Raw genomic sequence first — 26,375 nt, forward strand, 5'->3', positions numbered from 1 at the left:
AAAAAAAAAAAAAAAAAAAAAAAAAAACAAGCAAATAAAACCACCCACCAAACAACCGCAAAATTTAATGCTGGAAGGGACAATCTCATCTATCCTTATTTTACATATAAAACAATGCATACCAAGTCAAAATTACATGCATGAGTCAATTTAATAATGTATACATCTATTTACATGGGCTTATAAGATACCTGTCAAAATAAATGAAAATCCATTTCAAAAGTCTTAGAAACATCCATTCTGTTGGAAAACTGACCAAGAACGGAGTCCTTTGAGAATTCCGAGTGCTTGTGAAAAAACACCAAGAAAAGAAGACAATAGTCTTGGGACCTCAGTTTCTTCAAAAACATGACATTGTTCTTGGGATGTGCTTTTGTGCTCCTCCCAGGTATAGCAGAGAGGAGTCAGTTCCCTTCAGATTTTCCATTACAACTGACTACTGTTATTTATTCATGTGCCTATGCGGGGGAAAAAACCATGGAGGTTTTTGTTTTGTTTTGTTTTGTTTCTGCATGTGACTTGGTCTGTCACATGTAACTTGCCATTGTGGTTGTATACTTTATCCATGTGACTCCTCTTAGTCCTTAGAGTATAAATTGTCTGATGCTCTGAATAAAGTTGGCTATTGCATTAGACTTTAATCCATCTCAGTGATAGGCTCCATTCTCCCAGGTCCCACTGCCTTTAGAGTGACAAGTATCATCACTTCTGCCTTTAATAGTAAAACTACCTGGAACCTTTAAAATACTCTCAGTTTGAACTCAAATACTCTTTGTTCTGGATGAGAAATAGCACAACAAAAATGAATTAGGCTATAACATCTTAAAGAGAAAAGACTGTGTAAACTGATTTGGGGCTGGTGAGATGGCTCAGTGATTTAGAACACTGGATGCTCTTCCAGTTCAATACCCAGCAACCACATGGTGACTCACACTCATCTATAAAGGGATCTGATGCCCTCTTCTGGCATGCGGGTGTACATCCAACAGAGCACTCATACATTAATAAACAAAATCAAAAAAGCATAAATAAACTGGCTTTAACGTCTCTGAATAGCAGACTAACTACATCAGTATGTGTTTTTATGTCATTTTGATTGAGTAGATTGGCTTACTGAATGACTGTTCTGAAAAACTCCTTGCAACAAAGGAGGCCTTAGATACCACCTCATCTGCCAGTTCATCCTGCGTTTTCCTGGTTGGGGGACGGGGTGTTTATCTGCACTTGGATTCATAACATTTGCCACCACAGGGTTTCTACCTGGCTCTCACTAGAATAGGTGCCATCCTTACAGTTTTCTATTCTGAATGTTCTAAAAGGGCAATACGACTGTGAAGAACCTGCCATTGACTGAGATATTTCTATCCTGCATAACCATTTACACACCCTCTCCTTCTCCTTCCACTGTAATTTTGGCTTATTTTACCACAAACTCATGCAGTCATAGAAAGAAAAGGCTGCTGTGTGGAATGTAAATAAGCCCAGGGACCTGTTCTATGAGCTTGCTTCTAGTTTTCTCTCAGTTTTTAAAATTCAAATGAAGCTATAGAACAGTGGTCCTCAACACGTGGGTCGCGACCCCCGTGAGAGTCGAACAGATCCTTTCACAGTGGTCACCTAAGATGATCATAAAACACAGATATTTACATTACAATTCATACCAGTAACAAAAGTACAGTTATGAGGAAGCAACAAAAATAATTTTATGGATGGCAATCACCACAACAGAAGGAACTATCTTAAAGGATCGAAGTATGAGGAAGGCTGAGAACCATTGCTATAAAAGGTTAAATGTCTTACCATCCAGATGATCCACATAACAGTACACATCATAGGTTTCCTGGGGAGAGCGGAATCCATAGGTCCGGACCCCTTCCTTCCCCATCATGTCTCCATAACAGCCCTCTCGGGGAGCCCGTATGGGATATCTGGGGAAGCAGAAGACTGGTAAGTGGCACGCTCGCTGGCAGACTACTACGTGAAAGTTTTTTGGCTGGAGGCCTCACCTGACAGTTTGATCGGACAGCCATCCTGCATCACACTGCTCAAATCCATCCTCATAGGCAGCAAACAGCTGCTCTGGGGTTGCTATGACCGCCCCGATATCCAAACAAGCCTGTTGAGCAGCGGCAAAGTTCAGAGTGTATCTGCTGGTGGCTGCCCTGTAGTGAAACACAACTCCTGCAAAGACAGCAAACCACAGACTGTTTCAATGCTCGGATCTCTCGCTGCACTGTGCAAAATTTCAGAATGAAACAATACACCAATTAACACAATTATCATAGTTCCTTTTTCTTACTATGCGAAACTCTTCTTGATTGAAATGCCATATATCTAGGTGCCCTGTTCCTCATGCTGTGTTCTGGAAACAGGCAGCATTATGGCATTTTCTTTCCCACAGAGCGTGATAGGTAGAGAAAGACACCAGGCTATCTGTGTGAGAATGCCTATTGCATCTTCATTTTGCTCCCTACTCACAAACTAGTCAGACTCTCTGAGCCTTAATCTTTTCTTACCTAGATCTGATATCTATTTGATTGATCTGAATGCTAGGTAGATTGTTATGCACTATACCAATATGCACCATATCCACTGTCTGACTAGCCTAACTTTGCATGTCTGCTATGACTGATACAAATATATCATTTTCATCTCAAAAGAGACCTGAAATAACATCCTCCACACTTTTCCAGGGAGAAGAAGGCATATTTGCCTCAAGTTTCACTTGACTGTATTTTAGGTATTGTAAAATAGTCATTATAAACTACACTTTAGGTCTCAAGAGATTTCAAAGAGCTGAAGAAAGATCAGCTAAGGGGTGGAACTGCTATTTCTGTCTTGGGATTTGAACACACTATTTCCATTTTTTTTTCTTTTTCAAGACAGGGTTTCTCACTATTTCCATTTTTAACTGGAGTAAATATTATAATTCATGCAAAGAAACCCAACTGATATGCCAGGAAAGTCACCTCAGAATACAGATTGGGGCAAGGGGATTCTATAAGTAAAAGTCTATCAAGTACTCAAGTACTCAAGACCACTTTTTGTTAGTGTTTGGAGTGAATCCTTGTTTCTAAGACATCTGTCATTCTTCCTCTGATTGAGTCATCCTGGGGTTGACAGATCTATCTTCCGCAGCGAGACTGTCTCAAGACAAGTGTATGACATGCATAGATGTCTCTGTCTCAAGACAAGTGTATGACACCAAGAGAGCTGTGGGGGAGTTAGAACAGCCATGCTGCAGATGAGTCCCCTTATCAGTGCCCACAGAAAGGGAGCTACACAGTGACTCATCCAAGGACTGACGGGCAAAGAGCCTTTCTTTTCCTCTTTCTGATCTTTCATGTCTCGAAATGTTACCAAATGCCAATCTCTACCTTCATGTGACCTCCCTAAAACTGTCTGGGGGTACTTATGTTTGGTATACACTAAATAACTTCTAAGCTCTAAATAAAAACCTGAATGGGTTTAAAATGGCTTATAGTGGTTAATGTTTCAACTAATCAAGGGAATTATAACTCAGTATTGGTACTGAAAAGAGACAGAGCACAGGGCCTCCCTGCCTAAGGCTGGGCCATCAATCCATATGTGAGTGCTAGAAGTTGTTGACATAACCTAAGCACATCCCGGGGCCAAGGGGCCAAGGAGATTAAGTGAAGGATAGTCACTGTTTCCAAGCAACAAGAGGCAGATCCATTGCTAAGTCTTTAAAGATGAGTTTTAATAATAATAATAATAATAATAATAATAATAATAATGCAAGAAGCCATTAAACACTTGGGAACTTTAGAGAGTAAATGTGGGTTATAAACATCTATGCATATACATGTATTTATGAAGGTACAATCTTAGGATAATGAAAACCAATGGTGATTGTAGCTCAGGGATTTAGTGGTTCCATGGACAACAGGAAACAGATGAATTTAATGATAGGGGATGCTTTATCATAAATTTGTTTGTTGCACCTAAAATTCAAACCATTTCCTTTTGGCTAAATAAGAAAGTGTTCTAATAAAAACCTCTTTTATGTTTTTCTGAAAGGTAAATATTTTATAGGGAAACTGAGAGTCGGAGGAAAATCTGTTCCATCATGTCTGGGTATTAGGCTTTCGCTTAATAACTTGCCAACACATTCCGCCTCCAAGAGCTTCGGCATTATGTGTGTGCCCAATTAAAGCAATTTCCCTTTGCTTTGTCTTCCAACTTAAGCTCAAGTGGCACATAAACCACCATTAGAAGGAGAATAAAGGTAAAATGTGTTGCATTACAAAACTTAATGGACAGCAACTAGTGTTAACGTTACATTTTGTTTTACTATGATTTCTTGCTCTGAGCCAACAGAAAATTCAAATATTGATTGACTTTGTAAGACATTATGATATAAATCATGGTTAGTTTTACAATGTAGCTTTTAAATGGTACTTTTAAAATTTAACTCAAGTGGGTTTTTTGTTGTTGTTGTTGTTTGGGTTTTTTTCCCTTTTTGTCTTTGTTTTTTATATTTATTTTGTGTGTCTATGTGCCTGCAGAGAGGCACAGGTAAATGCTTGTGCATAGCATGTCGCTTCCAGGAATCAAACTGAGTTGTCAGGCTTGGCAACACATATCATGATGCTGAGCTAACTTACAGTGCTCATTGATAATCACAGGAAGGAGGCTGAGGTTATAGTTTGGTGATAGAGCATGTATTTGCCTAGCACGTGCACAATCTTGGGTTTGACCTTCAGAACCCACAAAGATCACATGATGAGAATTAAGACATCGAGGGGAAAGTTCTATATCTATATATGCATGTGCATATATATATATATATATATATATATGCCATATTTTGAATGAGAATGTACCCTAGAGGTTCATATTTTTGAATACTTGGTACCCAGTTGATGGAAATGTTTGAGAAGGACTAGGAAATATGGCCCTCTTGGAGGTGCTGTGTCATCAGGGGTGGGTTTCGATTTTTAAAAGAACACACCATTCCCAGTTAGCTTTCCAGCCAGCTCTAGCTCAGCCTTTACTTCGACAATGCAAAGTAACTACTGCTTATACTAATGGTCAGTTCACTACTGGCTATTCCTGGCTGGTTGGGTCCTCACAACCAATCACTCACCTAACCCAGTTAGCTCTCTTCTTTGGGCACCATGTCTGATGGTTTGTGGCCATGTGCTCCTTACCATGATGGTGGTCAAAGACTCTAACTCTTTGTAACTGTGAGCCCCAAGTTAAATGCTTTGTTGGCTAACTTACCTTGGTGATTATGTTTTGTTATGACAATGGGAGAGTAACTAAGACACCATCTACACAATATCAAAATTAAAATGTAGAATAGCCTTTATAGTAGTCAAACGCAATCACTGGCTGGTTTAAGCACTAAAGTAATAATTTTAAAACCATGTACCATGTCTTGAGGATTTCATTATTTCCAGTATATTTTGCTTTACTGCACTCCATCAATCAAAGAAGCTGATTCACAAAAAGTTACCTGTCCCGAAAGACTAAATTTGTTTTCAGTGAAAAGCAAAGCCTCTTGTGTTTTCCAAATGTTCACATATCAGAACCAAGGGATACACTCCAGTACTGGTCCTTACTTCTGACTTGGGTAGCATGCTGCCTTTCTTACAGATCTGAAAGCCTTACCATCCACAGCCAGTGACATGGTGTCCTGAGTGTCTTCAATCCCATACATGACATCACATCGGTAGACACCTGCGTCACTAGCCCGGAGTTTGACCATGGTGAGGGAGGCATCACCTACATCATCGGGATGTGTAGGCACTGACACTCGCCCCTTGTAGTCCTGACCAATCTTGATATTTCCGTTCTGGGCCACCAGGACAGTCGTCTCCTTTATATCCTTTCCATTTTTGTCCACTTCCATCTTAGACCATTTGATTCTGAGAAATTCACTCGTGTTGTAATTGGGTGGTAAGGTAGGCAAGGTCGAAAAATGACAAGGTAGGACCACTTTTCCAGACAGAGAGCCTTTGACAGGTGGGCTTGTTTCCATTTTGGCTGGAGGAAAGACAAAATATCAGATTAATATTCCCAAAAAGCCAGTCTGAATCTGCTGAATGTGAGAATGGATTGGAAAGTGTTAAAGAGCTGTCATTACATGCTGACTGTATGAAAGGATGCTTCATAACAGAGACAGGGATTAATGATGTTCATCCTGTACCCTGAAATGTACAGCTCACTTGAAAGCATTTGTCACTTTTAGTATTTAACATAAAAGAAAGATAAAATAAGGCAGGGAAAAGCAAAAAATTAAGGTCAGAAAGAACTGGGCAGGCTAGCGTCTGAACCACAGTTTGAAAGATTAGAGCAAACTGGGTTGGTGGGTGCTCATGCTGATAATCCTAGTACTTAGGACAATTAGCCAAGGGGGTTGCTCTAAATTCCAGTCTAGAATTAATGGATGAAAACTGCCCCACCCCTCTCCCACCTCCCTCTGTCCTTCTCCCCTTTCTCCGTCTTTCTCTCTAAAACAAACAAAAAATCCAGACGAGTGTTAGGAAAAGCAGTTGAGAGGTAAAAAACTTATATTTACTGATAAGAGGAAAAATTCAGGGTAACTGCCATAAATATTACTTTAGAAAATATAATCAAAAAATTAGCGTATGAAGGGGAAGTTAGAATTTTAAACATTACTGGAGAGGACTAGAGAAAGAGCAGGGCTCATATTCTAAGAGCCCTCTTCTGGTCCAGCAAGTGAGGCAGGCAAATTCCCAAGACCAGCCTGAACTTGTTACATCAGCAAGTCAGAGATGAAAATCATTAAAGGTAACTACCATATTACCTTAGAGAAAATAAAAATAAAATTGAAAGAAGAATTTCAAACAGTCCTTCATGAAACTGGAGTGGGGGGCACGTCTACTGTTTGAAGAGCCCTCTTTGGGCCCTTGTTTCAAGCAAAGGCCTCATTATAATGACAACTCCAGCTGCAATCACTTTGCAGAGAAACACTGCCTTTCATTATCCCCTGGCCGGAAAGCCTGCTTCTGTTCACCTAACCCTCCCAACGTACTCATTTCTGTTTAAGCTCTTAAACATTTAATGACAAAGTGTACACTGGTTACATTTTAACACCACTGCACGCAAAAGAAAATATCCTTTCACCCTTCCTGGAATCCATCCCCCTCACTCCAGGCCTCCTACCACTTTCCAGCCTCCACTGGCTAGGCTAAACCAGGGGTACGAAATGATAGAAATTCTTATTTTTGCACAAGCAATGCACACTTGATGAAATGGGGGCCAAAAGCTAAGAGTTACATCCATATCAAGTGACTCTGTGACTTTTAACTACTGATGTTTTTCTAACACTGTGCTAGTGGTCTAAGACACATATCTCTCCATTTAAACAAGCATCCACAACAATGTAGCTCTCCATGTAAACATGCATCCACAACAATGTAGCTCACTGAACCATTATCAGTCAGTTCGGTCATTTTCAAAATTACAAGAAGATATTATTCCCTTCAATTAAAAAAGAAAGAAAGAAAGAAAAAGAAAAGAAAAGAAAAGAAAAGAAAAGAAAAGAAAAGAAAAGAAAAGAAAAGAAAAGAAAAGAAAAGAAAAGAAATTCCACTGCCAAAAACAGATGGTAGGCCTAAAGTGGGCTCAATGGCTCATGTTTGCAATCCTAGGACTAGAGGCATCTGGATGGGGAATCTCCATTAGCTGGAGATCAGCCTGTTCTACATGAAAAATTCCAGGCTAGCTGGGTCTGCATAAGAAGGCTCTGTCTCCTCCTCCCAAGAATGTGATCAAAACAATATTATGACTAGTGTATTTGTGATAGAAACCCTCATTTATTCCAAAACAATAATACATTACGTTCAGGACTTGATCATCATTCCATTGATCTACATATAGAGGTTGTTCATGGGATACTTAACACAATTAAAAATGAAATGAGCTAACATACTACTTAGATTTTTTTTTAAAGGCAATGTAATAACAAGGCAATAATATCATTTTCAGTACTTAGGAAATAAAGCCTATAACTTAAAAGTTTGCCCTTTGAAATGAACCTGATTTGTTGGTGAGATGTCTTCTGAGAGGAAGGGGCAAGCCCCCACCTGGGTGGGGACAGACCTGAGCCACAGCATGCGTCTCATTATATCTAACCTAACCATTTTTAGCACTGGCATTTATATTAACTTCCTCTCCTGACCCTAAATTCATTCACATAGGCGGTCCTCATCTTAAATTTGTCTTGCTCTTAGACACCTTCTTTAGTCACTGCCAGAACTGAGACCTTTCAATACCTTCATGATTTCTTTCATGTATCCAAAAAGCCTGCAGGGAACATGCTAAAAATGGCCCCTCCTGATTCACGTCCCTTTAACTCAGGCTCAGTTAAGGGACATCGACGTTTCTGCTTTGTTTAATTTATTGATCTATTGGGAGGGAGTGAATTCTAAGACTTATGAGTTATGTGTGTAAAAATCTAATTTACCCTTATTGAAAGTTCTAGGAGTTCACACTTTCCCTCCTAAAGAGCCACTTAACAAAAATAAAATATAGTAACAATACCACAAATATTGAGGAATTTTTAGTAGGCAACTATTTTATAATAGTGTAGGATATATGGTTTATTTTTCCTCAATGGCTATTGCTAAATTCCAATTGTTTTCACAGTTATGAATGCATATGGGAAGACATAGGATTTAGGCAAATCTATGAAGTAGAGAAGTAACTGGAACATGGCTTAAGCACAATTGCTCTCGTGAAGGGCATATTGGGGCAAAAGGCAATTTCACAAGGGCTTTGTATTGTTATGGCTATTCATAAACACACAAAACTTAAAAACTTTTGCTCTAACATGAATATAAGATTACAATGCAATCCACTCTTCAAATTAAGATTAACAAAAAGACATAGAGTTAAAGCTTTTGGGTATTAAAACTTGGGTCTTAATTCATTGGGACACAAGAACTAAGATAACTTCATCTGAATATTTTAAGAATATTTTAGTCATCTGAAGTATAATGTAGATAAAGTTTGCACATTAAAAAAAAAATCTGCTACCTACAGAAACTTGTCTGAGTCTAATAAGAATATATCCTGACAAAAAAAGTTCACTGTTCTCACAGATGATTTGCAGTCTAAATGAGTACAGTAAGGGAGAAAGCCCCATGTAATGAATGGCCCATTACTACTCACTCTGTGCATAGACTCTGCACAATAAAAATGATGCAAATTCCATCTGTGCAGAGACAGAAAGAGGGCACCAGGAGAATATCAGATTGAGAATGTCGGGATTTCTTTTGCTGTTTAAAACACATGTACTCTAGTTTATATTATAGCAATGTTAAAATAAGTAGATGAATTATCAATGATTAAGATGGTTTCTAATACAATAGCAATTGTTAAAGTAAAGGTTCCTTTGTGTGCTAAAGCCAACAATTCGGTATGACATGGTGTTGCTTAATGTGAGCCACTGAACTTTAGAATCCTATGGCCTCCAAGAACAGATGAGAGAAAGCCAGGCATCATCTCAGATGCTGCTGCCCATCTCAATGTGAACAGGGGAGATTTGTTTTATGCGTATCTGAAACGTTTATACATTCTGCTTCTGCCTCTCATAGGAAAGAACTAAATATCACCCAAGTTAGTTAAAAGTTGATTGTGTATTTTATGAAGAATGGAGCCTCAAATATAGTAATTGCATGATGTTAGCTGCTAGTGGTTTTTTGTTTTGTTTTGTTTTGTTTTGTTTTAAATTCTAAGACGGAAATATACCACACATTGTTTTCTTTTCACTATGTGAGTATTTCAAAGAAGGATGTCTTATTGTGGTGTTCACAGTGTTTCCTCTTACATTGTTAGCCACTAAAGCTTTTCCGGGCTCTTCTCTACACCTCCTGCCTTTACTGGGCACTGTTAATCTTTCCTCTCTGTTCTCTTTATGAACTTCTTGGAAACTTCTAAGACAGTTTTGGAGGTATTAACAGAAAATGGAGTCTAGACTTCTCATCCCCAGGCCCTCTACCTGAAGTAAGTTACAAGTTCTACCCACAAAAATCATCCAAATCAATTTCTTGATATTGCACATGGAATAAAATCCGGTCTGTACTGTCCCAGATAGACAAGCAGTGTAAGAAGATGGTGATGATGATTCTGCATGGCTTGCCTTTTTCATCCCCTCTCTCCGAAGCTTACTGGATGTGGAAAGCAATTGTTCTTCTCAGCACCTTAGTGACCTCCTTATAGCACGTGGGTAATGGATGTTTTGGTTAACCAATGTTAAGCACTTAAAATAGCTTACAGCTCCCAGTGAATCCTGTCTACGTGACTAGTGTTGCTACTATTTATATAAGCTGATCACTGCTTATCTCTCTGTCTATATCTTCTACTTTTCTTTTGATCACTCCTGTCAGTGATTTTCCTGTTGCTCACACCAGTTTATCTTTGTAACTTAAGGTCAAATCTTAGGAGGCCAGCAACACTATGTTCTTATTTCAGCTTGCATGTTACTTTCTCACAGAGACCTGACCTGCTTCCGTCAACCGAAGCCATTCTCTGGGAGGTCATTCTGCTGTATTTTCATCATCATGATTATTTGTTCGTTTATTTGCTGTTCATATACATTTTAAGTTTAAGGAAAACAAAAACAATATATGAGTTATCCACTGTTAAATCCCCAGACTCCTAGCATAATACTTGGCACAAAGAATGCTTTCAAGAATATTGTTAGAGAATGGAAGGATAGACAAATGGGTGGATGGGTGGATAGGTGAAGAGATGGAGAGATGCTTAAACCTTCAGACCTGAAGAATTAATTAAGGTATAACTAAGGAGAACCACAGAGGGAGTGCTAAGCAAAAGAAGCACATATGGGGAAAGAGGAAAGAAAAAAATTCTGTGAAAGCACAAATTGTTTCAGGCAGCCTGGAGCATGTGTGTGCAGGAGACATGGAAACTACTCATGCAGAGGACATGAAGCAGGCACAGATCAGTGAACACTGACATAGGCACTTCAAGTTCTTTACTGTGTCTCCTTGAATACACTAAAAACTACAGTAACAATTATAGCCTCCTCACTAAATAGGTGTAAAAGGTACCACAAAGAGAGACCGTACATGTGTACTTACCATCTATCTTTCCATGAACAAAGACAGAGATGGTTATGAACACTTGCTGACAACAGTTTTTAATTTTCCTACCTTAAAATTCTAGACTTCTCGTGATTTAATTTTACTTGAAAAAGTAGTGCAGAAGTAATTAGAATTTTAAGTATTCTAAATGCTCTGAAAGAATCTTGTTACACAGTTCAACTTGGGGGCCAGACATGCTAGCTCGTATTAGTTATCACAGCATTTTTAAGCCTGGGGCAGGACACTCATGAGTCGAGCCTACCTAGAGTACATAGTGAAACCCAATCTCAAAATAATTAATAATAATAAATAATTTATGAGGTTACTAAAAGAGTCACTTAACACAAGTTTGTTATTTTTGTCTGATTGGTTTATTGAAATACATTCCATTTAGTGATAATATTTTAAGTAATAATCTTTAGCAATGAATAGATTTTTAAAAATAATTCTTCAATGCAGTGATCCCATATTATAATTCCATTCCCCAGTCTTCTTTTACATATCATTTTTTTAAAAAGAGTTGCTTTACTCACCTTTATGTAGTGCATGGGTTAATAATAAGGTTGAGCACATCCATAAGATGCCTTTCATATTTATCAACATCTTGTCCTAGAAATGAAGAAAAACAAAGTATACCACAAGCATTTATGGTTGTGACAGGCCATAAATCACATGTTAATAAGGTACTGGGCGCAATAAAAGAGGCAGTCATCTGCTGGTTGTAAACACAGGAGGCTTGTAATAGAAGACATCACAAACTTTCTAATCATTAATTTGAATCACCACTTGAGAGACACTAGTTACCAAAATAATTCCAAGCCTCAGCATGGAGACATAATACACATGGTGGCCACATCTAGGCATGCCATAGGAAGAACACTAGGGATCCTAGCCTGTGTAAATAAGGTGAGGTGCTAACACCCTCAAAGTCGAATTAGCAATTGAACACAACTGAATAAGGGAACAATAAAGATGATGCAAAAGTGATGTTGATAACACAAGCTTCGCATCCGGTTTGAGGTGAGAAGGAAATGTCTGTCTGTGGCTCTGGCAAAGGTCAGCAGCAGCAAGAATTGGGCCTTTGGAAGGTTGTTGATGCAGAAGCACAAACACCACTGTCTCCCTGGTTGAACAAGCAAAACAAATGTATCCTAAAGAGCTGGTAATTACAAAGTGACCAGTTTTAAGCTCTCAACAGCTTTAGAAAGTCAAGAAACACTGACCTTGGCTTGGCTACTAATTTGCTATGTGCTTTGGGAAAGACATTTAACCATCTGAGTCACAAAATGGAACCTTTCAAGTCTAGATTTGTAGAAACCATCCTAGTAAGAATAAGCACCAGGCTTGGGGGTGGGGTTGTTACTGATTGAATTTAGATGTCTCTCAAAGACCCATGCTTTGAAGGTTTGGGCCTCAACTTGGCTTCCCTACAATTGGAGAAACTTACAGAGATGGTGCCTAGTGGGAATTCTTGAGTCGTCAATGATGTGTTCTCCAAGGGAATGTGGGATGCGGATCTCTTCCTCTCTCTGTTTGCCTTTCCACTGGCTTCCCATGAGCAGCACATTCCACCACATGTTCCCAGGCATGACATGCTACCTGGCCACAGGCCCTTAAACAAGGCCAATCAATCATGCACTTCAACTTCCAAAATGGTACAGCCAAAGAAATCGCTCTAAATATAAGTTGATTGTCTAGGTTTTTTATTATAGTCTTGGAAGCAAATTCAGAGGCATATTATGGTTTGAATAAATTCAAGAATGTTTTGTTACATCCAAAGATGTCTTCACTGGCTCATACGTAAGCTGGTACTCTAAAGAGTTCCCTGTGCCTTCCTTAGAAAACAAATTCTGTATTACCTAGGAAACCTGGACTGGAATAAGTAAATGTTGAAAGAATACAAGTCCAGTTTGTGCTCAAATAAAATTTAATACCCTATGACAGCTACTCATTTTTCTTCAATAATATTATATTGCTTTATAAATCTCAAAAAAAAAAAAATGCTACAACCATACTCAAGGAAACTATAGAATACTATAATTTGAGGTTTTTCCTAAAATGGCATTTTGAACTTAATATGTCACGTATCTCACCTTTGCCATCCTTGGGTTAACTAATAATTCAGAGAGGAAGATGTACTGAGAATTCTTAATTAACCTTGGCATCTAAATGGACTCATCACATAATCATAATAGCATGCCACTAGACTGCATTAACCACTAACTGAGAAACTCATAACATTTCTGGATTTCTTATAAAGCAATACAACAATAGGCTATGGCTTATACATCTGTGACTGTACCTCTTTCTTAATGGCAATTAATTAATGAAATTAATAAGACATTAATTTCATAGGCAAGATGAATATTAGGTCATAAAATCATTAAAGATGATTAATTCTTGAATATTAATTTAAACCAGATAGGAAAACTTCTTTTAATCATACTTTTAAATAATGAATTCTTTGTTTCTTTAAAGAAAACGTGTCTTTTTTTCTTTTTCATTGTTGTTTGTTTGTTCCCCAGGAAACCTTTATAACGTTATAATGTATTCTTTTTAATGCCTGGATTACACTGTTAAACAGGTTTAAATTCAAATTCTACATTTTCTACTTAAACCCTCAGATTATAAGTAAATGAATATGCCTCTCTAAAATTTGTTTCTCTAGTTATTTAAGGATGAAGATAAATGTAGAAATGAATGATAGACCTGAGGATAATGCACATGAAATATGTTCATGCATATCTAAACTAGTCACTAATTAGTGGCTATAATTAAAATTAGTAACTCATCCTTCCTATATGGCTAGAATTCAGATCACTAACAATAAAAGAATTTGAAGCCCTACATCATTCTTTGGGTTACCTTTAGAATAGCAGTATATAATTTTAGTTTATAATAAACTGCCATAACTTCTTTTTGTTTTTAATGACTACTTTAAAATGTGTTTTACAGGCCAGAGAAGTGGCTCAGTTGGGAAAGGCACTTGCTTCAAGCCTGATGACCTGAGTTTGATTCCTAAGAACTACTTGGTAGGAGAGAACTGACTTTCTCAAGTTGTCCTTTGACTTCACCCATAAACAATAAATAAATGTAATAAAATATGCTTTATATCCACTATAAAAATAGTAGGTGTCTAGAAGACAGAGCTACTCACTAATCCCACAATATTTTATGGTGCTAGATTCAAAGCCCTTGAGACGGTTAGTAAACCAAATGCATGATCAATATTTCCACTTTGAAAGATCAGTAAATCATTATGAATGTAAATATGTCTATAGGGCTAACTGAGATTTGGAATACACATGTAACAGTCTATTTAAATATCAATATCGGCTAATAATAATATTGGACATTTGTCAATATTCAGAAAGTCAAATATTACAATACCAAAGAAAAATGGTGTGACCCTGACTCTGGAATATATATCTTTTCCATTCTCATTTCTACCAAGGGCAAATTCTCAAAAACCCAACTCTCTAGATACCATGCTTAATCCTTATAAGTTTATCTTTATTTTTTTCTCAATTAAAGAGAAAAGTTCGTCTTCATCTCTGTAGTAAGTCTTCTCACCTGCTGAGAGTCTACCATAAAACCTAGAGGAAGGAATGAAGTAAGCACATTAAAAACATAGAGAAGAAATATGTTTTGAACGCATTGATATGTTGTAAAAAATGTGCCTGCTGCAACATAAATACAAGACGAAGTCCCAGGTCTCTAACTTCATTAGAAACTGAACCGGAAGATCTAATGATAAATCTGTACTCCAACTGTCCAGTCACCACCAGTGAGCACACGGGGCCCTCACAACTGGGGATTTTTGGTGATGGAAGTCACTGGAGTTCCAGTTAGCATCTTCTCTACCTCTGCTCATGCCTGACCCTCAGCATCTTTGCTACATTCAACCCGAAGGATGACTGGTTATAGCTTTGGTAAATATAAAATATGTCAGGGAGTTGTTCCAGATATCGGATGTCTCAGATCTTTATTTTTGTTGTTCCATCATGAGTATATGTGGACAGACATTTTCTTTTTCTTTTGCAGTTTTATGAGATCCTCACCCATGTTTTTAATTAAGCTACACCACTTCTTCTCTGCATTGGGTCCTACTAAATGAGAGATGTTTCTAGCATTCTTCCCACCCCCATTTCTGTTCTGCTGTAGAAGGTCTGTCTTGTAAGTGTGGTCTGTTAGTGATAACAAATCTCTGTACATGGAAAGACTGAGGCGATAAGAGAGCCAGAAGTCCCTATATTTAGCCATATACTTCAGGAAAGTCAAGAATCGGAAAAAGTCAGCACACAATCAGGGTCCAGCTGACTGCAGCTGTTTAGTTTCCTGGGAGACAAAAGACACGATCAACAGAACTTGTATCCCTGTGAAATGTCTGCAGAGAAGAGGGGCCATGCCACATCAGGGATGGGCTGCCAAGGTTCTATTAAACAGATATTTAGTATTTCCCCTCGTTCTCGGGGAAGCCTAGAGGAGCGAGGGCTAACTCAAGGACAAAGACACAGTGGTTTTGTCTACCATCCTGCCAAATAGTTGTTCTGAACTACTGGTTATCTTGAATACCTCAATTACAAATTAGATATAGTATGCATTATATGTTATCTACATTACTTAGTAGTTCATTATTTCAAGAAGAGTCTCTGAGAGACGCCTTATGGTTTAGACTTCACAGGAGTAGCTGTACCACATGGACACATCACAGCCTATACCTGGATTCCCGAACCAGTGCTCAGTTAAGCTTTTCGTGATGTCCCTTAATACTCTGAGCGCTCTGAGCTCTCATTTCCTTACTCTATCTCCTTCATTCTCTGTTTTCACTGTGACACACATCACCAATTTTCTTATGTATTTAGAAATTATGATTCTCTTTTAGCCAACATAGATGCCTCAAGAGAGAACATCTAATATTTTTTTACTTCTTGTTCTCCAATGCCCGGGACATTCATTCAGTAGCTTTTTGTCTTTATAAGAATGAATGTGTATTATATGAGGTCATAAGATACATTCTGTCTGCACATTTGTCTTTTGTTTACTTCTCCTTAACCACGCATTCCCAATCCAGCACATACAATTCTCACAGGAAAAGTAGAAATGTTTACTCAGCAAGTTCCATGGGATGCATCTTTAGGATGGTTTTAAGTTGTTACTATTAAGAAATTGTGCTTCAATCCATATGTGTAGCAGGTTACACCTGTAATCCTAGCATTGTGCAGGCTGAATGAAACAGGAAGGCTGAAAGGTCAAGGAGACTAGGGTCTAGAAAGATCCCAGACTCGCCTTGTTCCTTACTCTACTGTACAATGGACCAATCTATCAATAAAACACTCCTGCAGAAAAATCCTTGTGTATTTCTCTTGAGTAGTATTTGTACCATCATCTCTATAATGTCTAAAGTAGAATATCTAAATGAAAGAATATGCACACCTTTTGTATCATTTGATGCTAAATTAAAAAAATAGTTTGCTAAATTATTTCTAAAGAAAAACTCACTTAAGTTCCCATAATACTTTATAACTTCTGTTCTCTACGACCCAACCAGCATGTTTCACGAACTGTTTTCTTGTCTGATTGATGAAAACAAAGATAAAGTGTATTGTTGATATTTTGGTAACTCTAAAAAAAGATTTATTTCTATTTTATATATGAATAGTTTACTTGCATGCCTGTATGTGCACGCGTGTGCGTGTACAGACACCATGTACATACACCTGGTGTTCAAGGAGGTCAAAAGAAGCTATCTGATGCCCCGAAACTTGAGTTACAGAAGGTTGTGATCCAGCATGTTGGTATGGGAAACTGAACCAAAGTGCTCTGCAAGGACAAGTGCCCTGAACCACTGAGCCCTCTCTCCAGCGGCTTATGACTATTTTTTTTCTATAACTATGATCAAAGATGAACTAATTTTCCTCACAGGATTCAAAAGCATATATTTCTGCAACAATATTAATTTTTAACTTTGTCCAGTCTTTTTCTAGATTTAAATTTGCATTAGGCATAATACATTAGTATCTAGTTTTCCATTTCTCCAAGCCTTTTCATAGGTATTTAATTTAGTCTTTTAAACTTTATAACAGTATCCCTTTAACAGATGATGATAGCGGAGGTCCAGCAGTTCCATTTAGCTTGCGTTCCCAGCTAGAACATCTCCCGCAAACCTTCTGATCACCAATGTAGTGGTTACTCCACTTTATCTCGGGCCAGGTTGGAACCATAACTTAATGGGGATGTGCTCATGTGACTGCAGGTGTCTCCAAATGTCAGAGGTGTCAGGTCCCTCTGCAGCTGGAGTTTAAGATGATTGTGGGCAGCTCAGCATGGAACCAAACTCCAGTCTTCTGCTAAAGCAGTGCACTCTCCTTACCACTGAGGATCTCTCTGGCACTGAAAGTAAGTAGTTTCTGGTAAGCACTCTATGTTTACATACATATGAATATAGTGTATATAACAGGTGGGTGAAAAGAGTTTTGGATTATAGAATACACACCTTTAACAAAGATCTTATGTACTGACAACTGAAAGAAAACTACTCCATCACATCCAATTCTAAGAACTTCACGTAGATTCAACTTTGTGTCCGAGATGTGATTATAGACTTTTATATCTACCAAGTCTAGGTGACAAGAAGGAACGGACGAATATTCACTAATACAAATGGAACTTGGTCAAGGCATGTGCCTTTACTCTCCCTTGTTCTGAATCCAAATGTCTGCAACAGGCAGCACATTTTTTCTAGACCAGAGCAAGTAACCTTGAACAATGAGTGTTTGTCTGTCCCCTAACTGATTTCTCTAGGTGGGTGGAGGAAATTTTAAAAATCCACCTAGTATAAGCATTCATTCTTTTACCCCAAAGCAACATGAGTGTCTAGAAGTTCTGCCCTTCTCTGATCCACGTCCCATCTGAAATACAGAATCTGTGGATGTCTGTCCATGAATAAAGTCTACAAAAATATTTAAACTTCACCAGGAAAAAAAATAAAAGAGCTTAAGTGTATGTGTGAGGAAAACATTCAGTTAGTCTTAGTGCTTTCAGGGGCTCCAGAATGCCCCATTATTGACTAATCATTAACCCGAGAGTGTTTAAGCTTAGCAGTGTAAAGAGAGACAGAACAATGGGTGCATCACCCTCACTAATCATATTTAGCTTTATACCCTTCCTCACTCTTTATATCCTTCCCAAACAAAAAGTCACTCATACATACATAGAGGCAGCATGGAATACCACAGGGATTTCCCTGCAGTTAGCAGAAGCCAAGAAAGGGGGTAAGCCTGATTGCATAAACACCTATTAACCTGAAGAAATTTTTTTCAAACACTCTCTCTCTCTCTCTCTCTCTCTCTCTCTCTCTCTCTCTCTGGAAGGAAATAAGACTTATAAAGAAGCTTAAATTTTCAAACCACCAAGAAAAAGCAAACTTTGAACTCTTACATAAATTCTAAGTGATTGTCTTGAATCCCATCCTTTCCACCACCCACAAGAAGATTAAGGACTGTGGACTTCCTGCTGGAGGAAGTAATTGCTCAACTGCTTGGGAATCTATTGGAACCCTTTGTAGCATTAGTGGGGACATGCAGATGCAATTTGTCAAGTATTCCCTTATTACATTGTGATTCAGAACTAGGACTCAGGTTCTTTGGGACCCCCTCCTTGCTGTGTTCCTCTTACAAACGGTAATCCACTCCACCTCAGACAACTATCTGATACTTCCACGAATGTTTTTCTATTAAATCCAAAACATTCCATTTTAGGCTTTTATGTGAATATTTTCTGAGTTTGACACAGTTGCCAACCAGTACTTAGCACAATTTAGGCCATAGCTTTTAGGGAGAAGAAGAAAGAAAAAAAAAAAAGCACGAAAATGGACCAATTATAAACAGAATTTAAGGTGGGAGAGAGGATCATTAAAACCTAGCTTTTCCGAATTAGAAGCTGGAGAATTTACAGCGAAGACCTTAGTAGGAGGGTCCTGTCTAAATCATGAGACCCACCGCAGCGCTCCCCGCCCCCTTCCACCCACTCCCAACCCCCAACCCTCAACCCCCAACCCCTGCTGCCGCCAACCCAGGTCTTTTATCACTCTTTTGGTCAACTCGTGCTAGACACCTACCCCCTTCCCTGTCCTGCCCACTATAATGATCCTGGTTGATACTCAATTACAGTAGAATTAATTTTGTCTCTGGCTAAAAGTGGTCTTTAGGAATGTAAATGTATTTCAAAACGAATGCAGGGAGCAATCGCAAATTTGTCTCATTTTCATGCCAAGACTTGACTTAGAATAAATCTTCACTTTTCCTCCTTTTAAAGCAAAAACCCTGTACTTGCATATCACTCCCCTCAAAAAGCAAGAGAAAACAGTATTTTAAGGGCTTTTAACTTGAGTCTTTGGTGCCATCTGAATAAAAGTTGGATCCGCTCCAGCTTCAGCTAGCCTTTGGAGCTCAGGAGACACGCCAGCCGAGGCCCCACCCGGGTCCAGCCCAGCCCCGCCCCAGTTGGCCGCAGTCGCTGGAGACTTAGGCTAAGCGGCTCGCCCGAGCAGCTGTGCAGCTGTCTGGGAGCCCAGGAAGTCACACCCGTCTCGCGCCCTGAGCTGAAGCTCCAGCCCACGTGGCGAATAGCGAACCCCCACCGCTGAAGGGAGTGCCTAGCAGGGCCCCTCCTCCAAATCAGGGTGAGTTTAGGGGCCCGGGGGGCTAGCCCCTCTCCGGTAGGCGGGGCCGGACCACCTCTGTTTCTGTAGCTCCTTTCCAGGTCAGCACCAAGCAAGGATGCGCTCGCTATCATTATCGTTTTCAGCATAACAGACACGAAAGTGAGACCAAAATTTCGAAACCAGTTCTTCCGGCTCCTGGCTATTGCATCTATCTGTTTCGTTTTCTTTTCTTTCTTTTTCTGCCGACCCTCCATTGTCCCATTCTTTCCCCGTGGAAAAACTCTTTTCCTCTGCCTCTAGGCGCCCGCCTTCTCCCCAGTTTCCACGTGCAACGCCTGCCCCGGTGTTGAGAAAGTTAAGTTTTGGATGAGGAGTGGGGGGGATTCATTTGCAATAGCCTGGAACAGAGCCCTAGCATTGTGTCCAAGGACCTTAGCGAAATTTGCCAAAGCAAGTACCTTTGTTAACTTTTCTTAATGATGAGTAAACTGCACGTCAGGAAGCTACAAACCTGACTCTGTCACTGGCGTTGTGAGTCTGCCCAGCTGCAGGCGCCGCCCAGAGAGCCGCGGGAAGCCACGCGGGTGAAAGAAAAGGAGCCCGTGTTTTGGGGAAGGCCAAATTCCCTTCTTTTTGTCTCCTCCAAACCCCAAAGATTCACTTTCCAGATTTTGAAGTGGAAAACTGATTATTAAAGGAGAACTTGGGTCTTCTCTCTTTGAACCAAAGGATATGAAAGTGGTTTTCTGGCCCTATTTTCCGCTTGTGCCGAATTCCTCCATCAGGGGGAGCCCACGCCTACTACAAAACTCCCTATTCCTAGACATCTGGGTTCTGCTAGTCCGAAACACCCAACTGCAAGCAGATCTTAAGGAGCGCACCGCCCCCCCTCCTTGCTCCTCCCTCTGGGCCTGCCTCCTTGGACAGAGAAGGAAGGGATTTCACACTAGCCATTCATTTGTGAGCCGTGGGGGAGGGGACGCAAAAGCCGAGAGGAGGTAGAAAGGGGACAGAGAAGATGGAGACTGAGAAAAGAGACACAAAGATGAGGGGACACAGATAGCGAGTCTCCACTGCGGGTGTACTTGAGGCAGTATTGCCCTGCAACCTCGAGGGAGATTTCTTCCCCTTTACTCAGGATCCCGAGAACGAACACGCAGGACATGCGGAGGCGAACGTAGTTGGATCCGAGAGCAAATAGTTTAGGCTATGACATTATTTCCTTACCACTATTTCTTCTGTCTAACCCCCTGAGCGGTCCACGCCCATTGACACCGAGAACAAACCGAGACAACCGGGATGTCCCGGGTCTGCAGGCACTAGAGAAGTCTCTGCAATGCCCACGCCTACTCAGGGCAGTAGGACTCTCTCAGCCAGGGCGTCCCCGGGGAAACCCGGCACGCACTCTCCACAACCACTCCACCAGCCCGTAAAGTTGCTCAACTCAAGTGGAGAAATGGGAGCGGATGAAGATACAGAAGGGAACAGAGGACTGCTGCAATCCAGACGAGAAGACTGGACCAATTGGTCCCCAACTCGGGTCTCCACGCCACCTTTGTCTGGAGAATCTCTGGGTCCTGGTTTGCTAGTAAAGATTGGGGGACAAGCCCTCATTTCGCTTTCCAGGGCGAGGGGGGAGATACTGCACACCCCTGTAGTTCGGGGAAAGCTTTCCCGCCCAGGAGCCTCCCAGACCTCTACGGTGTTCCAACAACCCCACCCCCATCCAATGCGCCTTCCCGGCTGGCTCGGGCGCACCACGCGCAGGACAAAAGAACACAGGGGCAACGTGAGAGAGCTTTGACAGCCCCCAAGTCATCAAAGAAACGCAGCCCCAGGACCCTACCCAACCCCTGCCAGATAGCTTCCCACATTGCCAGGGGTTGGGGGAAAGGGTCATGTCCGCGCAGGTCCTGGGCCGCTAAAGTATCCTGCTGCCTTGTCAGGAGCTGCCTAGGGTTGGCTTTCCAGGAACCAGAGATACTGACCACACACCAGGATCCAGGAAACCAGGTGGTCTGCCCTTAGGTGGTTTCAGGGGCTTGTATTTGGGCAAGTTTGGGGATTCTCCATTCAAACTTTTGCCTCGACCAGTTTAAAGACAACAAAAAGCAAGGTGTGAGGAGCCCTTTCCATTCCTCCAACTAAAGATAGCAGGACTTTTCTAGGATTTCTCTACAAAATCCCTTCCCCCTATTCCGTTCGTCCTTTTCCTCTACCCCACCCCGGACTCCTTTTGTCTAGATCTTTTTCAGCACCAAGGTCTATCTGAATTCGTCTCTTTAACAAGTTACCTTCATGTTTTAAAGTGCGCACATTTTCCTAAGTTCTCCTCACAGCTAGTCGTCTTGGCTTTAATTAAAGCCCTCTTCCAATTACAACGTAAGTCGTTTCCCCCCTATTAAGCTGGGCGGTTTTCTTTTCCCAACAAGTTTTCCCCCTTTCTTTTAAATGGGGGAACAAAAGAAAAGTGATTACCTTGAAAGGCGGCTTACTGCAGTTTTCGGGGTGGAAATTCACTGCTGAGCTGTGAGAATGGGCTCCGCGTTGCCCCGGATGATCACATAGGAAGCGCGGTGGCCTGGGGAAGGATGAAGCGAGTGCGGGACAGAGCTGGAGAGGAGGGAGGATGCGCTGCTAGCCGCAGATCCTTGTCCCAGCGCTTGTCCACAGCACCTAAAGCTCACAGCTGCTGCGCCCGCGCTCCTTGAGTTCTTCACCCAGAAAGGCTCGGGGCAGCTCGCCTGCAAGTTCAAATGCGGGTTGTGACACCCACCGTCATTATATCACTGTACCGTCAGAGCCGAGGAGGAGACTCAGCGAGAAGGAGGAGGGAGAGGAGGAGGAGGGTTCATTCACGGCTCCTGAAGAGCTCCGTAGCTTCAGCCACTCTAAAGAGCCCAGGCTTGGAAACAGGCGGAGGGGCAGAAAGGAGCTCCCAGAGCCTGCGGTAGGGACCGCCTGCCTCCCCTGCCAGGCACTCCCACCTCTCAGCGTTTCTTCCTGATGAGAAGTACCAATCGGCTGGGGGTGGGGGGGAATCCGTGCTCCTCATTCAACGACTCCGTACCACCTCGCTGTGCAGTCTCCACAACCGCCTTCCCACCCTTCCCCACCCCACCCCCTCTTCCCCGCCCCGAGCTGCTACTTCTGAATTAGGGGAAAGGAGTCCCCAGGCTCGGCTGCGGCCAACTAGCACGGAGCAATTAAGTATGGTCAGTTCTTAGGAGCGGACGGGACTCTATAACACCAGCCAAGAACTTGCGTATAACGTGTTTATGCGACCACGGAGCTTGCTTGTCCTATCAGAAGAGGTGTCAGGCTCAAGGCTCCTGCCAACCTGAAAGAGATACTGAGAAAGTGAGATCCCAAGCCCATGGAGAGTTTTCGTGGCTTCTCTCCCTAGGGAACTGCCCAATGAGGAGCCTGCGGCATCAGGCCCTACACAAAGACCCTGGCAATAAAGGGTTGGACAGGAAATCTCCCCAGGCAATCCCTTGTCCCATTCAAAGAGAATCCTTTTTCTGACACAAATCGCATCTTTCCTTAAATCTATTTCGCTTCCTTCCTTCTTCCATCCCTCTGTCTTTCACAGGATATCTTGGAGAATTTCTTGCCTAACTCAGATTTTTTTGACTTACCAATCTTCCCATGTTGTCTGGAAAAGGAATCTTTCACGTTCGCATTTTTTTTCCTACTCAGGCTTATCCATCGATGTAAACAACATCAATATAGAGAAGCACACCCTTCACTGAATCACAAAAGACTCCATTAGGACCTTAAAGAGCAAAGGGTCAAACAGTTAATATAAAGGATTTCTGACCCTCAGAGAAGGGCGACTTTGAATTTTCCCTTACTTTGAAGTCTAGTATGATTTTATGGAGAGAGGACAAAATAAGTTCGCAAGACATGTCGAAGTAACTCTCAGGGTACTGAAACAATTACAAACTTTTCCTCCTACACCAATATGGAAATGTCCTTGTATTTATTGACTCTGAATGTTTTGCTTAGAAAATTACATCAAGCACAGGGCTTTAGAAACAGTAGTGATTAACACAGAAAGTTTGTCTTTACTCTGGATTTCTTTAATTAGATTGGCTGCAACCACAGTTCTAAACTTGTAACCCAGATTCTTCAGCATGTGAATTCCTTTTCTAAGGTTTGTAGATTCAATATGATCATAGATCTTAGGTGACAAACATGTGGTAGATTTATCAGTACAATTTCATTCTCAGATGTGTATTTCATGCACCCTTTTACTTACCACTCACAGGATTGAGTGATATAACTATACTATGGGCCATTTAGCAATCAGTCTGGCTTGCAGTGACTTATTTAACCTTTATGCAATGATTGTACTGCCATTACTAAAACTGAAATTTCATCCCATATATTGTTTAGAATGAGAGCCACATCTTGACATCAGACTTCAGTCACTGCATTTAACATACCAACACCTCCAGGTATGGAAAGTGACTCACTCAAGCTTGCACAAACCAGAGATGTTGATCAGAACACAGCTCTTGGATTAACAGGAACTCAGTCAGAAAGAAGGAAAGTAAAACATAATGAATTTCCATTGGAATTTATATTCCAGGCATTGGGGTAGACAGATTTTTCCTCTTAAATGCTTCAAGTTGTTATCATAAATTTATTTCTTAAATTCAAGGGAACCCAGTTTGAGTTTTACAGTTAAGTGGTTTGCCCAAGGCTACTTTGTGATAGCTCATTGGCCTGAAGCTTGTCAACTCTCTGTTACCCAACTCTCCCTTCACAATACATTTGAATAAACAAGTCTACAAAAAAGTAGGGCACAAGCAACTAGTAATAGATTGATACATGTTTCCCAGACATGTTAATGATCAGTATGTACAAGCATCATGTACACATGATGGGAAATCATAAAAAGTCATTGATTGGATACATTTTTATTGTGAGATGTCTTACTTTATCTTGTCAAATGTGTGGGTTTTACCTTGTTTCCTTTTCTTACTTTATTTCCTTAGCTGGCAAACATCCACAGTCCCTCCCTCATATCATCTACAAACAAGTGGTATGGATGAAAAACGGTGAAGATCTTTACACTGTAAGTCTTGCCACTACCTTGGCTCCCAAAGTTATTATTTAGAAAACTAAACACCTTTTAAAATTGTCAAATAACAAATGATGTATAGCTTAATATCTACTTTCTTTCCCTGGGGACAGATCCTCTGCTTTGGTTACCTAAAATAATGTTATTTTTTTTAAATACAAAACAAGGTGTATTTAGGATAGTTTATAAATACATTGAGTTTTGAATTTTTTTGTGTGTCCCTCACCGTCTTTCTGTTTTCTCTGATTATCTCTGTCTGTCTCTCTATCTCTGTGTGGTGAATATGTGTGTCAGTGTTCTCCTGTGTGCATATGTGAAAGTGAAGTCCAAAACTTAACACCTGGTATCTCCCTAAGTCATTCTCTATATTATTATTATTAGTGGTAGTAGTATTATCATCATCACCATCATCACCATCATCATCATCATCATCATCATCATCATCATCATCATCATCATCTTCATTATTGATGCACTCCTTTTGCTTCTGCCTCCCAAGCACTGCGGTTGCAGACATGAGCCATGGTACCCTGCTTTTTTAGGTAGATGCCGGGCATCCAAACTCAGGTCCTTTTGCTTGTGCCCTGAGAGCACTTCACCTTTAAGCCATCTCCCCAACCCGAATGCAAGTGTTCTTTTTTTCTTTTGAGAAAGTAATTTTCTTTTGAGAAAATTGGAAAACAGCTATTTCAGATTCTCCAGTGTCTGAAAAAATTACTAGTACTTTAAAAATGGGAACTATGTTTTATAGCTTTAATGTTAATAATATATTTACACATATATTATGATCAAATCTAAATCTAGTTAAAAATCTCATTGTATGAGTGGCCTCCTGAAAGCATGTGCTTGCATTGGGTCTGTAAGTTCCAGAATCTCAGGTAGAAAAAGCAAGATATTCATTCATATTGTTGATATCTACACGGAATTAAAAGCCCAAGGCACTATGCGATGCAGTCATGCTTTGATCTTGTCTTAAGGAACTTGGCTGAGCTTGGAGGCAACCACACAAGGACTTGAAGCAGAAGACAGATATCTTTGGCAGGTGTCCCCAGGGAATCTCATTATCTTCATCTCCACTCCTCTGCACTCTGCACACTCTCCGCTGAGGTCTGTTAGGATCGAATTGCCCTGTCCTCCTACTGTTGATTGGCTGAAGCACTTCTACACATGGCAATATCTGTTGCTGGGCTCTGGATCAGCCTGTCCTATTCAAACTGAAAAAAAACAAAGAGTTCATGTTTCTGTACCCTGATCTCCTGCTGATCTTAGCACAACTAAAGTGTGCTGCTTGGGTCATTAAAGGAAGCTACAGATGACAAATGTACCCAAAAGAGTGTTTCCTTTTCTTTTGTTTTTTTAATTCCAAGGAGAAAGCCAGTTTTTCAAGATTGTCAGAAAGTTTAAAAAGAAATTACACCAAGGACAAACATTTTGTACTTTTAACCTGCTTAACAACGTTGTAGGATTGCATTATAACCTCTCTCTCTCTCTCTCTCTCTCTCTCTCTCTCTCTCTCTCT

At 40.5% G+C, this 26,375-nt stretch overlaps 1 protein-coding gene across 3 annotated transcripts in view; it reads right to left on the reverse strand.

Moving 5' to 3' along the window:
* Vcan (versican) overlaps window positions 1-22,838 on the reverse strand; it is a 92,433-nt gene extending 69,595 nt beyond the window's left edge. For all 3 annotated transcript variants that reach the window (XM_029543878.1, XM_021208360.2, XM_021208358.2), the window contains exons 1-5: window positions 22,243-22,838; window positions 11,633-11,708; window positions 5,638-6,012; window positions 2,007-2,181; window positions 1,801-1,928 (exon numbers count right to left, since the gene is read on the reverse strand). In XM_029543878.1, coding sequence (XP_029399738.1) covers window positions 1,801-1,928; window positions 2,007-2,181; window positions 5,638-6,012; window positions 11,633-11,702 — 748 coding nt within the window. In that variant the 5' untranslated portion in view covers window positions 11,703-11,708; window positions 22,243-22,838. The remainder of the gene's footprint in view (window positions 1-1,800; window positions 1,929-2,006; window positions 2,182-5,637; window positions 6,013-11,632; window positions 11,709-22,242) is intronic.
* Between the last annotated feature and the right edge of the window lie 3,537 nt (window positions 22,839-26,375).

Source organism: Mus pahari, chromosome 11, assembly GCF_900095145.1.
Source record: "Mus pahari chromosome 11, PAHARI_EIJ_v1.1, whole genome shotgun sequence".
Lineage (NCBI taxonomy): Eukaryota > Metazoa > Chordata > Mammalia > Rodentia > Muridae > Mus > Mus pahari.